The following is a 14,302-nucleotide window of genomic DNA, read 5'->3' as shown; positions in this document are numbered from 1 at the left end:
AGCCTTTACAATATTTTGGGACCCCCCTATAATTTTGTTCCCTATTGACAAAACAGCACCACGCTTTCCAAAACCATTCAGAATCAGGTCTAGAATAACATTCAAAGATTTCAAGCAGTTTCATTGAGTGGCTCCAAAGTTATAAGCCATCAAAAAACTGCTTTTCACCAACCCTGTAATGCGCAAATTAGCATAGATGCCCCCAAACATCTAAGATATTCGCGAATAGCACAGGATTGTCACAGACTGTTAGCGGACATCAAAGAAGAAAAACACCAATTATTTGGGCATTTTAAGGCCATATCCCATTCCCATCCCATCCTCATCCCCCCTCACCTCCCCAGAGATTGTTTGATAAGTTTGACAAGTGCAATGTTGTGTTTTTTAAGATGTTTTTACTGCGATGTTCGCGGACACCGGGAATCCAACATGGCAGGCATTTCCAAAAATCTGACACGCTTCACACTTGTCACCATCCAATCAGCGGGCGCGTCCGATATCCGCGGCCTTACTTTTTGGTTGTTTTTTTTTAAAAACTACTGGACGGATTTACTCCAAATTTACAAAGGCACGTTTTTGGAACCAAGCTGCCAGTCCTCCAGCAAATTTGGTGAAAATGCATCCAGCGGTTTGGGCTGTAGGCGTGAGAAAAACATTTATTCTATTGCATCTATGGGAACAAAACACACATTTTGGGAACCCCCCAAATAACTTTGCCCCTCCCCCCACCCCTAATGAAACCTCACCAAACTTTGCAGGACCGATCTGACCGGGCCATTTACTTTTTCTGCAAAGTATCGTGAGGATTCATTCGGGGGGGGGCAGGGGAGTTATAAGCCACCCAAAATGTGCTCATCCCATGGGTTGAGCAACGTATCCATAACTACAGGGCCACTAACGCAGGCCCCTGGTAAAGGCCCCTGGTATATGTCCCACTTTTTTTACACCCTCATAAACTGGCTCAACACTTATTCTCATGTTTTTGTTATTGTACAGTCACCCTTCATGGGAGTGTCTCTGCCATCTGTACATGTGTTATTGTGAGTCATTTCTGTCTGAAATTGACATCCCTGTTCTTCAAATAAATACAAAATGCAAATAAATATTTGGGTTTGATTCGTCAATGATAACTCCTGGGTTATACAGAGGGCCTGAATCATGGATGTGTTTTATAATGGTGCAATGCCATAGGAAAACGTTCTGTGAATCAGGCCCAGAGTGTCTTCTATTTAAATGTAGTGGAAACAATATGGACTGCTCTGCAACATCACCTTGAAATCAAGGTAAACTGGGGACCTGCTTTAATTCCTCCGTGAAATGCATTGGGAACATTGCAGACCGTATATGGAAAGTATTTACAGTTAGGATATTACACCAGCTCATCGGTATGGGCTAAGGTGAGAGGTTTGCTCTAAATCTAGGATTCAAACCATTGTATACAAACCAAGACCCTTTGCGGCAACGCCAATTAAATGAGAACCCATGGGGCCCGATTCATTGAATTATTTGCACGGTTCAAAGTGGCTTTGCACTGCTGAAAAGTGACTTTGCACTACCTGCACAAATCCTGATTCGTGGAACTGTGCCAAGGGTATTTTTGCCGTACAAAGTCATTTTTGCAGTACAAAGTGAACGTTGCACTGATGTGGCACTGCAAAAATACACTTTGCACAGTTCCATGAATCAGGGTTTGTGTCCGTGCAAACTCCCTTTTGAACAGTTCAAAGTCACTTTAACCGTGCAAAAAAAGTCCATGAATCGGGCCCATTGAGTCTACCATTCACATGAATCGGGCCCATTGAGTCTACCATTCACATGAATCGGGCCCATTGAGTCCACAATTCACATGAATCGGGCCCATTGAGTCCACCATTCACATGAATCGGGCCCATTGAGTCCACCATTCACATGAATCGGGCTAGCTTATTGAGCATTAAAATGTACAGGGAAGTGTGAGGGCTGACGCCCTTTAAAAGAAGGGCTCTATTCCTTATTGGAATACTCTGGGTGCAGCGTTTGCTCATTTTGTTGTTAAAATGAATTGGGCTTAACGCCCCACTTAAAATGCATTGAGCAGGGCGAGAGCTTTGATTGGCAGTGAATTGCACTGTGCCCAATGAGAGTAGCAGTTCTCACTTGCAAGACCTTTGCACAGTGAGGGCTTGGGTTCTCATCAAACTGAACATGGCACGGTGAATGTTGGTTTCCAAACTCTACTCAATATGTTTTTGAGGAAGCTAACGTGGAAAATTATACTCAATTATGAGGTTTTTTTAAATCCTCAATTGAGACCCCATCTCTTTGAAAGGGGAAGAGTTTTGTGTATGATATATTATACTGATCACTCTTGTGGGCAGTATATGCTACTTCGAGTTCTGGTGCTAGGGCGGTTTTTTTATGCTGTAAAAGTTAATGCCATATAGGTAGAGGGCTCACTTTCTTTAGAAAAACTGTGCCAGCTCTACAAACAGTCATTTTAAGAGTGAAAACTCCACATTACAAGGGTTGGGGGGGAGTGGAATGCACATTCCTGCGTGGTCTCTGGCTCCCAGGCCCCCCCCTTGGCACTAGAAAGCTCCTTTCCCCAGTGAGCATTTCCTGGGTCAAGGAGGCTGACCCCCCTGCATCTGGAACCAATCAGTCAACTCCTGACAACTTCCTGAAACACCTCACTCCATTTCCTGCTCCCTCCGTCTCCCTCTCTGCACCCCTGCTTTGCCTCACTGTTCCAAGGCTGCAGGCCCCAGCCCCAGAGTTAGGGGGTCAGACACAGTGAGGCTCCGAGAAACACTACACAAGTCGACCTTTGGCCTTCGAAAATCTTTACATCTTAGCTAAACAAATCAAGGTCAACATTTCTCGCCATTATCTTGTTAACTGTTTACGTGCATTTGGCCAGTGTGCCCATCAACACATCAATCAAGGGCCCGTTTGTTTTCGCAAGACTTGAAAATTGTGTTTTACAGGGGAGTGAAAGATGGCAGCGGTGATGTACGGGCAGTGTGAGGTGTGCGTTGGTGTCAACGTTGTGATGTATGCGTCCTTTGCAGACAACAATAACTATAAGGGTCTTGTGGTATTCTAGAATCGCATTTTGGAACTTCAGTTCCACACACCAAAAGCCACACTCTTTAGTCTGAGGGTAGTGCCTATCAGCACAGCCTTACACTTGGGCCCCAGTGTTTGCAACGGAGTCTCAAACTTGAGAATTGACTATTGTCCTGGGTAAATGTAACTTTTGGTCAAACTACTCAAATCCGGAATCTGTGTGCACCGCTTTCTCCGGTCTGAGACATCTCAAGTTTCACTAATCTCTTGATGCTGGAGCACAATCGACGTTGTATAGACCGTCAGAGTTTGAGTGAGCCGCACGCCGTGACTGCGACTCTTGGGTCACAGCGCTTGTATCTTCTAAGTTGGCAACTGGCAGAGATCAGTTGTAAACTGAACAGTCAGTAGCAACATGTTGGAGTGCCTAATTGTTCTCCTGTCCTAAACTAGCCTAAGGAAATAGTTCTCTAGAGGCTGAGGCTTCTGGAGGATCAGTAGGGCTGTGTCAGAGCCTTCCTGGTGAGCATTACAAAGGGCGGTGCGTGCCTTGTGTGTGTATGTGTGTGTCGTTTGCACTGCCCATCTCGGGAGCCAGGCCTGTGATCCATACATCATACTACACCGTATCTATTAGCGGGATAAGCACTCCTCTTTCCTCCAGAGAGCGTGTTCCTTACACATTCCGGATCTACTGACTGATATCAGCATGTTTCAGAAGCATGGACAATTCAGAGGTGAATTTGATGCCATCGTCTTCTATTTCTAATGTGTTTCGGGGAGCCCCTGCTCTGATGCACAGTAAGAATATGTAGACCGATAGAAAAATAGCTAGATTGCCATAGGTGGCTATATGGTCGGGCTATGGCTAGAGTAGGCCCTATAGGGAGAGGATGCAATATGCATGCATGAAGTGGACAGAAAGGCAGCTAGAGTGGCTGTTGAGTACTGCAGATGGCTAGAGTGGCTGGCGAGTACTGCAGATGGCTAGAGTGGCTGGCGAGTACTGCAGATGGCTGGCTGCTGGAGGGTCCCCATGCCGACACAGGTCCATACATGCTCAGATGGACAGACGAATAAATACATATCTGCAGGAGTCACGCCGCTCTGTTTGCATTTAAATGAACCCTGACATTCCGATCCGAATGCGCCTCCCGGAGTGGGAAAGTTCCTGATGTCACCCCACATCTGGGGAGTCCATCAGATGCTTGACGTCTTTACAGCCGTGAGATGGCTCCTTGTGTCCGCGTTCCCAGTGCGGGGCTGGTGTGGGGGAGTTTTTACTGCTTCCTCCCGCAATCGGAGCAAGCCTTGTTTTCACTGTGTCTCCTGCCCAGAAAAGGGGGGGACACAGACAACGAAAAAGGTGTGTATCTACTGCCCCCCGTGGAGCAATTGACGCGCTGTTGTTGTTGTGCACTTTTTATTTAAAAAAACACAGGCCCCTCCTTTTACACAGGGACTAGATAGGCAGTCATTACTCCATCCTGTGGTCACTACATGGCCGTGCATGTTCATGTTTCCTGGCGGTTCTTTGCATGACGCCACGTGCCGCTGATTACGCGCCAAAACGCCACGCTGACAGAGTGCGTCATCACACGTCCTTCATGCCGCAGCCATGCGCCGCCGTGTTCTTTTATAAGAAAGTGTGTCCCAGTTTACCAAAGCGTTTTACAACGGCGCAATCCCTTGAAACCCGATTTGTTAATCAGGCCCAGTGTGTGGATAGCATTGAAAACCACAGGTGCAGAGTGGTTGGGAACGCATTAGCTGAAGAGAACACCCTTGAGTTGTTCCCAAAAGCTTAAGTGGCCTTCCTGTTAGCCTAGGTCCACGGTGGGCTTATTCCAAGAACACAATCACATGGCCAGTAACAGCCCTCCTCAGATCCAGCCGCCATTGTTGTAATACTTGGATATTTCTGGAGGTTACTTGGATTCTCGTACTCTTTGGGTTATGCAGAGGGGGACCTTGAATTTAAATGTCTGCTCTACGGAGAGGGGTCTTTGGGTTAACTTTACTCAGCACCTAAAGGTCATGTACACGCCAGAGATCGGCTTTATATATCTCACATAGGGTAGCAGCATAATCACGTAACTGTCCTATTATGCCCAAATGGATGCTTGCGGCTAGGTTCGGCAATGATTGCTTTGGTTTCTTGGCTTTGCAGTGGACAGTCACGTTCACACACAACTATAGTGGTTAATCTTTTGGAGGGTACACAAGAGAGCATTATTTGTAGCAACAAGAGTTGCAGTGTGACCCCTTTTTGGTGGCTGTTGGTTTGAAGTGGAAATGACAAGTCTACATCCAGGATCCTCCCTCGGGTTCAGACGTGTTTGCTGGTGTTGGGGTTTGGTCTAGTAATGGCGCCCAAGCCGAGGGGGTGTGAGCAAGGGTATTTCAGGTTGCGCTCAGCGAGGCGCAGTCATCTCATCGTGGGGCGCACCGTGGCTCTTGCGGCCTTTGTAGACTTAGCAGTGTCTCATCTGCATAGCATGGAGGGTCCAGAGGCAGGATTCCCTCCTGCTGGCCTAAGGGCACGCATACACATATGGTTCTAGCCATTTCAGGGGGAGCGCATCTGGTGCCATGTAGAAGTCCATGACCTCTGGAAGGATAATGTGGTGTTCTGCATGCGAACTGCTGATACGTTCAGTAGGGCCAAGGCAGGATTTTTACCCCATTGCCCAAGGTGCTAACTGGGTCGTTGCAAATGTTCATCTATTTGAATCCTAGTAGCTGCTCCAAACCCCGACTGTCAGGCCTGGAGAACAGCGTTAATTTCTACATGATATAAACGTTGTTTAGCGCCTTCTTGTTTCTTTACCATTCAGATGAACGGGAGACTAGAAGTTCGTTTAGAAGTTTTGTGTTCACATCGTTTGTTTTCAAGAGCACACTAACCACTAAGGTGAACCTGTTTGAAGGCACTCGGGATTTGTGTAAATCCACTCCAAGTGTTTAATAAATCACATTCCTGGAACATAAGCGACCTTGCCCCCCCAATCCAGTTGGTTACATTTTGAACAAAGACTACAATTCCCAGAATGCATTCGTGTGTAAAGGGAGAGCCTGGAATTAGAAGCATGATAGCCCGGATAACATGGAGCCATGTGGTCACCCTCACTGTGCACCACTGCAGAATTTTGGCTACAACAATACTCCTTCCTTTACGGCATGATCGTGAGCAGAGCGATGCCTTTCACCGACAAATGAACAAAGACAGTGTTGGGTCTTTCCTGCCTCCTCCTTAAAAAAAATCAATAATAGGAGAAGGGCTTAACATTTCTCCCTCACAGGAGGTGGAGAGGCTTCCAAACGCACAGCCCACACCTTGGCATGTGATGGGATTTTTTTTATTTTTTATTTATGAGCTCAGCATTCGCCATACATCAGCGTGAAGCCTGGTGAAACCAGAGGCTGATTTAACTGCCAAGCAGCTGGGCCACCGTCCCAGGAGCCTGACTGCCGCGCATGCATGTGTGTTTCTTATTTTACTTTACTTAAAGGCTCCGTGAGCCCTTTCAGCGGGTGGGTTTCGTTCCTTCTTCTTCAGAGCAGAGCTGTGGACACTCCTTTAGGGAGGCAGGACTGATACCTGCTGCTTCCTGGCATAGGGAAATAGGGGGAGGGAACTAAAGCAGGCGCAAGGCCGAAAAGGACGGCGCTGAGGGAAGACACATGTCAAACTTGAGGAGGGGACCTCAGCACTATCGATGGACATTCACCGAGGAGGGATACACTGGGTACATTGAGGATAGAAATATACAACAGAAAGAGACATATACGGGATACACTGGGTACATTGAGGATAGCAATATACAACAGAAAGTGACATATACACCGAGGAGGGATACACTGGATACATTGAGGATAAAAATATACAACAGAAAGTGACATATACACTGGGTACATTGAGGATAGCAATATACAACAGAAAGTGACATATACACCGAGGAGGGATACACTGGGTACATTGAGGATAAAAATATACAACAGAAAGTGACATATACACCGAGGAGGGATACACTGGGTACATTGAGGATAGCAATATACAACAGAAAGTGACATATACACCGAGGAGGGATACACTGGGTACATTGAGGATAGAAATATAAAACGGAAAGAGACATATACACCGAGGAGGGACATATACACCGAGGAGGGATATGTACACAGAGGAGGGATATATTTACAGAGGAGGGACATATGCACAGAGGAGGGATATATTTACAGAGGATGGAGGTGCTCTGCTACTACCAGTACAAAGCACTACTACCTGTTCCGTCACCTTCAGCTGTGTGAGACTGCTTGACAGCAGTGTAAAGCGCTACAGACTGTACCAATGTAACTATGTTGCCCCCCATGTTCCCGCTACCCCCTTGCCCACAATCCTCCCTATCGTACAGTAGTGGGGGGTATTTTGGAATACCAACCATCAGTGTCCTGCGCTAGATAAATAAAGGTGGCAGCTGAACAGTGGAGTAACGAAGTAAATAAACCCCCTACTCCGGTAAAGTGTAAGTAAGTATATAGGGCTCAGAAGGAGCCCTGCTCCACTTGTAGGTCAAGCGCCACAAAATAAGGAAAATGCAGCAAACTGTTAGATTTTCATAAAAGTATATTTTGCAAACAGTTGCCCTATAGAGACACGTGTTTCGGCGAATCACTCGCCTTTTTCAATCAGGGCTAATTAGTAAGACAGAAATCAAAGGGAGGGGGAGGGGGAAGGATTATTAGGAACAATAGAGAAAACATCACAAAAGGAAAAAACAAGAGAAACAAGTCATTAGATATTTTGTATGTGCAAATTATATGTGTGTTAGTGTTCATAAAGTACAAAGAAATTGCTTACCTAAATAGTGAGAACTATAATTCACTTTTTCAAATATGGTGATAAATTTCATGGGATCAATCCCGCCTGTAAAAAAATGTGTTATGTATTATACCCAATCATGAGTATACTCTTTTTGGATATAAAATGAGCATTTATCTGTTTTTACGAGCACTGTGCCCCAGCGAGTAGTTACAATATAGGTACTTGGTAACTTATGTCAAAAGGGATCATACTTAGCTTATTTCGTGTCATACCGCTACTAGTACCCTATAGTGCCGGCACGAGTGTATTTAAAAAAACAATTTTGTACTAAAGTGAAGTGCTTAGGGCTCACCTCTCAAAAAGATGGTCTCCTTCCTAAGCGTCGGCGTCTGGAAACGAGCACAGACGCCGCGCTTATACATCGGTATTGATAATGCCGTCGCTATGGTGACGGTAGTCCTTCTACCTTTTCAAAATAACGGTCAAAAACCAAGCGCCATTTTTTAAAGGTGTAAACGTTTCAAATTTAAATTGTATGTAAATAAAATTAAAAATTAACATGGACATCCGATCAAGAATAGGACTAATTCATTATGTTTGAGCACAGTTTCCCCATATTAATGGGCGAGTTCTTTATATTAAATGTGATTAGATAGTATTTACATTAGTTTTATACAATATTAAACAAGTTTTGTTCCTTAAATGTGCGTAGTTAGCGCATTTTTCGTAATATACTGCTTATGATGCACTGTAGTGCCGGCTCGAGTACATTCAAGGACAATTTAATACTAGGATGAAGTGCTTGGAACTTACCTCACAAGAGGTGGTCTCCTTCGCAAGCGTCGGCGTCTGAAAGCGAGCATAGACGCCGCGCTATGCATCGGTAATAAAACTGCCGTCGCTACGGTGACGGTAGTCCTTCTACCCTTTCACAATGGCGATCGAAAAGCTGGGCGCCATCTTTTAAAGGTATGAACATTTCAAATTTTAAACTGTTTATGTGAAAATCAGGTCAGGACTTAATATAGACACCTGATCAAAAATACGACTAAGTAGATTATATTTGAAAACAGTTTCCCCATATTAAAGTATAGTACGAACGTGAATTGGAATTCTATCGGTGGAAGCTTGTAACTAATGGGTTGTGTATTATATATGAAGTAACTCATTTACCACTTGCATATTAGTATATATGATAGAAGACCAAATTACCATAAACTATTTCTAATGTTAGTTAGTATCCACATATTTACACGGATACAATGTACAGAGAGAATGTGGTGATGTGGTCACGTTTTATAGATGACGTACTACTAATATGGAAAGGAACATCGGAGGAACTAAATGAATTCATGAAGAGAGCAAACGGCAACCCCTTTGGAATAGTCTTTACTGGTTTTTCCAGTAGAACAGAAATCAATTTTTTAGACCTCACCATTTATGTTCAAGAAAATAAGTTACTAACAAAAACATATCGCAAACAGACAGAAGTTAACTCAACCCTTTTTGCTACAAGTTGCCATTTTGATCCTGTAAAGAACAACATCCCTAAAGGCGAGTTCATCCGAGCTCGACGAAACTGTACCGACTCACAAATATTCGAACATGAATGCACAACGCTACATAACAGATTTAAAGCACGAGGATACAAGACAAGATTTATAAAAGCTGCCTCGGACAAAGCCCATAAGATCACTAGAGACCAAACTCTTAACCGAACAAACTCAGGATTAGCAGCAGAAAAAAGATCGGACATTGTAAAATTTATCACCACTTTCTGTGCAAACAATAGAATTATACGAAAAATACTACGCAAAAATTGGCATCTCTTGAAACTAGATGAACACATTCGCAAATACATTGACGACCATCCAACAATGATCTATAGAAGAGCTAAAACAATCAAATCAACTATTAGTCCCTCCATGCTACCGGAAGAAGATCAACATCCAAGATATACCTGGCTACAAACAACTAACATGGGGTTTAGAAAATGTGGGTGCTGTACAATGTGCAAACATGCACATGGTCCCACCATAAAATTTACAGACAGTTTTGGTATCTCCACCATGATCAAAGAAAATATTAATTGCAAATCAAAATTTGTAATATATGCAATTATCTGTATTTGCAACAAGATATATGTGGGCAGCACTATTCGTGAGTTAAGGATACGGATAAGAGAACACCTTTCATCAATAAGGAGCCAGGACTCCTCACTTCCACTTGCAGTTCATTGGCAACTGAGCCATCAAATGGATGACAAAAATGGTATTAAATTTATTGGCCTCAAAAAAATCAGCATAGGAAGAAGAGGGGGAAATCGAGAACTTTCCTTGAGACAACAGGAAGCCCGTACCATATGCCACTTCAGAGCTACAAGAGTGGGCCTTAACTCGGACAATGAGATGGGAGTTTTCCTCTGAATTAATGAAATTTATGCTTCTTTGCAATGTAATATTTTCTACGATATTAATACTGAATAATATTTTTGGATTGAGAGTTGTGGATACTAACTAACATTAGAAATAGTTTATGGTAATTTGGTCTTCTATCATATATACTAATATGCAAGTGGTAAATGAGTTACTTCATATATAATACACAACCCATTAGTTACAAGCTTCCACCGATAGAATTCCAATTCACGTTCGTACTATACTTTAATATGGGGAAACTGTTTTCAAATATAATCTACTTAGTCGTATTTTTGATCAGGTGTCTATATTAAGTCCTGACCTGATTTTCACATAAACAGTTTAAAATTTGAAATGTTCATACCTTTAAAAGATGGCGCCCAGCTTTTCGATCGCCATTGTGAAAGGGTAGAAGGACTACCGTCACCGTAGCGACGGCAGTTTTATTACCGATGCATAGCGCGGCGTCTATGCTCGCTTTCAGACGCCGACGCTTGCGAAGGAGACCACCTCTTGTGAGGTAAGTTCCAAGCACTTCATCCTAGTATTAAATTGTCCTTGAATGTACTCGAGCCGGCACTACAGTGCATCATAAGCAGTATATTACGAAAAATGCGCTAACTACGCACATTTAAGGAACAAAACTTGTTTAATATTGTATAAAACTAATGTAAATACTATCTAATCACATTTAATATAAAGAACTCGCCCATTAATATGGGGAAACTGTGCTCAAACATAATGAATTAGTCCTATTCTTGATCGGATGTCCATGTTAATTTTTAATTTTATTTACATACAATTTAAATTTGAAACGTTTACACCTTTAAAAAATGGCGCTTGGTTTTTGACCGTTATTTTGAAAAGGTAGAAGGACTACCGTCACCATAGCGACGGCATTATCAATACCGATGTATAAGCGCGGCGTCTGTGCTCGTTTCCAGACGCCGACGCTTAGGAAGGAGACCATCTTTTTGAGAGGTGAGCCCTAAGCACTTCACTTTAGTACAAAATTGTTTTTTTAAATACACTCGTGCCGGCACTATAGGGTACTAGTAGCGGTATGACACGAAATAAGCTAAGTATGATCCCTTTTGACATAAGTTACCAAGTACCTATATTGTAACTACTCGCTGGGGCACAGTGCTCGTAAAAACAGATAAATGCTCATTTTATATCCAAAAAGAGTATACTCATGATTGGGTATAATACATAACACATTTTTTTACAGGCGGGATTGATCCCATGAAATTTATCACCATATTTGAAAAAGTGAATTATAGTTCTCACTATTTAGGTAAGCAATTTCTTTGTACTTTATGAACACTAACACACATATAATTTGCACATACAAAATATCTAATGACTTGTTTCTCTTGTTTTTTCCTTTTGTGATGTTTTCTCTATTGTTCCTAATAATCCTTCCCCCTCCCCCTCCCTTTGATTTCTGTCTTACTAATTAGCCCTGATTGAAAAAGGCGAGTGATTCGCCGAAACACGTGTCTCTATAGGGCAACTGTTTGCAAAATATACTTTTATGAAAATCTAACAGTTTGCTGCATTTTCCTTATTTTGTGGCGCTTGACCTACAAGTGGAGCAGGGCTCCTTCTGAGCCCTATATACTTACTTACACTTTACCGGAGTAGGGGGTTTATTTACTTCGTTACTCCACTGTTCAGCTGCCACCTTTATTTATCTAGCGCAGGACACTGATGGTTGGTATTCCAAAATACCCCCCACTACTGTACGATTTTGAATATATACCAACAGTCCTGATACGCTTGTTATTCGATACAGAAAGTGTGTCCAGTACACAATGGCACATTACTTAAAAAACCGTGAAGAAGATGCTAACAAATTATTTGCACCTAGAGGAAGCACTTTACATGCATTTAAGAATCTTAATCCTAAGAAAGAAGACCTAAGGTCCCAATTCGTGAAACTAGAAAGAGCCTCCAGGAAAGAAATTGATAAGTACTGGGAAATGACGTCTCTGCAAAACTATTTAACCAATAATCAAATCCCCAGAGGACTACGAATTTTGATATTTCCAGATTTCACCAAAGACGACGACAAAGACCTAGCTGACCTTTGGGAAAGAAATTTGAATCATAGCTCAAAAACTATGATGGAACTGCTTGTGGAACATGCCACACGTGAACATAAGAGAGCCACTGAAATAATTGAAAATTTGAAAAAAGAGATAGCTAATACACAAGCTTTGGAAGCAACAAAGGAAAGAAATTTTGAAAAAATGTACGAAATACTCAGTGACTATCAAGAAGAAATTAAAATCCGTAAACTCAGAAAATATTGGCGAGATGAAAGAGACTATCGCGACGATCGGGTTTACACATTTCAAGATAAATATAATCAATTTAATAAACCACTTTCAAGAAGTAGTACACCGAATACCTCGTCGGCCAGTTCTGATGTTGAATCAGATCCTGAAAAAGATCAAGAAGTTAATATCTCAGAACAAGTAACCAACAAACAACAAGGCTTCCTCAATCAGATTCGCAGATACAGGAAAGGAACTCGAAACGCAAATTTCACCAAACAAGTCCGTTTTCAACTACCGACCCAACCATACAAAAAACCATTTATATCAGGCGAAGAGGAAGGCGGGGGAAACCTAGCCAACATAAGCGAAATAAACGAAGACAGAAGACAAACACGAGCAAATACCAGAGAAGCAGCGCGCCGCAACAAATAACAAACTTAGTACTTAATCTCTCAAGTCTAAATTTGAGTGAAGAAGAAACCTCACTTTTAAATAAAGGATTGTCCTTTGCCCCCACATATGTCTATGATACTACGGAAGTACATATAGATCTCTTCCGATTCGTACGGAAACTAAAATTAAAAAAGTATTTTGAAACCCTAGTATCAGAACAAAGACCTCAGGAACCACTACCGATTAAGAGTGACATTACTATTCAAAATTTGGAAAATACTTTTGCAATCAGGTCTTTCCAAGAACCATCTTCTTATTCAATACACCAAACATTACAAGAACTGAAAATTAAGCCTATCAGCCTTATCAAGGAAGAAATGAAACCTTGTTCTAAATTCACTCCTCAATTGAGCCCTGAAAACACGATTGATGCATTCTACAAAGCTGTGACAGATGATTTAGATAAGGTAAAACTTACCAATAGAAAGAGACAAAATAATTCAATCCAGAAGGGAGTTTGGACAAATAACCTGAGCCCTCTTGAACAACAAGCTCTGAAGAAATTCAAAAACAACAAAAATATTGTAATTAAGGAAGCCGACAAAGGCGGGAATATTGTAATTATGAACAGATCTGATTACCTGATGATGGCTACTAACCATCTAAGTACACCGGGTTGCTATGAATTACTAGCAACCAATCCTCGACCAAATATACAACTGGAAGTAGAAGAACAAATTCAATTGTGGTACAGGAAAGGATTATTAACTGAACAAGAAAAATGTTATATCCTGCATATGTATGAGTGGGGTCTGAGTCAGTGTGAGAGCTGTGATGGAATGCTAGTGGAGCTTGGAGTGTTGGGGCACCTGGGTATTCCAGGGGAGACGGTTAAGGGACTTGGAGCTGGGCAGGGAACCAGGGAAGAAGCTACTAATGATCTCTCTCTCCTAACTTCTATACTGAACCTGTAACTAAGACAATAAAGCGTGTTTCTACTTTCTACATACCTGAGTCAGCATGGTTCCTGCTCCTTGTTATTACTGGCTCAGGGTAGATCCTGCAGGAGGCAGGATACATCATTTTGGCGACGAGGAGTTAAAGAACCTGAAGGAAGGTGGGAGATTGAAGTATGGTGGAGACGGAGATCCAAATTAAAGGAGAAGCGAGGCCTCAGAGGTGATGTCGGACCGGGTGAAAAGCAGGGTCCATGATATTGAGACGGAGGCCATAGCATGTGGAGACAAAAAATTTCCATGCTATTTCAAAGACAAGCCATGGAAGCCCACTCATGGGACTGGAGGAAAGTTTGTGTCTTGGAGAAAGATGGAGATTGT

At 42.5% G+C, this 14,302-nt stretch overlaps 2 protein-coding genes across 5 annotated transcripts in view; one reads left to right on the top strand and one right to left on the bottom strand.

Moving 5' to 3' along the window:
- EBF2 (EBF transcription factor 2) overlaps positions 1–14,302 on the bottom strand; it is a 250,907-nt gene that overhangs the window by 44,012 nt on the left and 192,593 nt on the right. The gene's annotated exons all lie outside the window — the stretch shown is intronic.
- LOC138493133 (uncharacterized) lies at positions 9,214–12,179 on the top strand. Its single transcript, XM_069620330.1, has 2 exons — positions 9,214–11,584; positions 11,751–12,179. Exon 1 carries the CDS (start codon positions 9,223–9,225, stop codon positions 10,294–10,296), a length of 1,074 nt encoding a protein of 357 aa, XP_069476431.1. The 5' UTR covers positions 9,214–9,222; the 3' UTR covers positions 10,297–11,584; positions 11,751–12,179.

This window comes from Ambystoma mexicanum, chromosome 10 (assembly GCF_040938575.1).
Source record: "Ambystoma mexicanum isolate Mex_15411 chromosome 10, UKY_AmexF1_1, whole genome shotgun sequence".
NCBI lineage: Eukaryota > Metazoa > Chordata > Amphibia > Caudata > Ambystomatidae > Ambystoma > Ambystoma mexicanum.
This window is presented reverse-complemented; position numbering and strand designations above follow the sequence as displayed.

Excerpts from the sequence above, each read along its gene's own strand:
- LOC138493133 (XM_069620330.1), top strand. The coding sequence starts at position 9,223 with ATGAAGAGAGCAAACGGCAACCCCTTTGGAATAGTCTTTACTGGTTTT.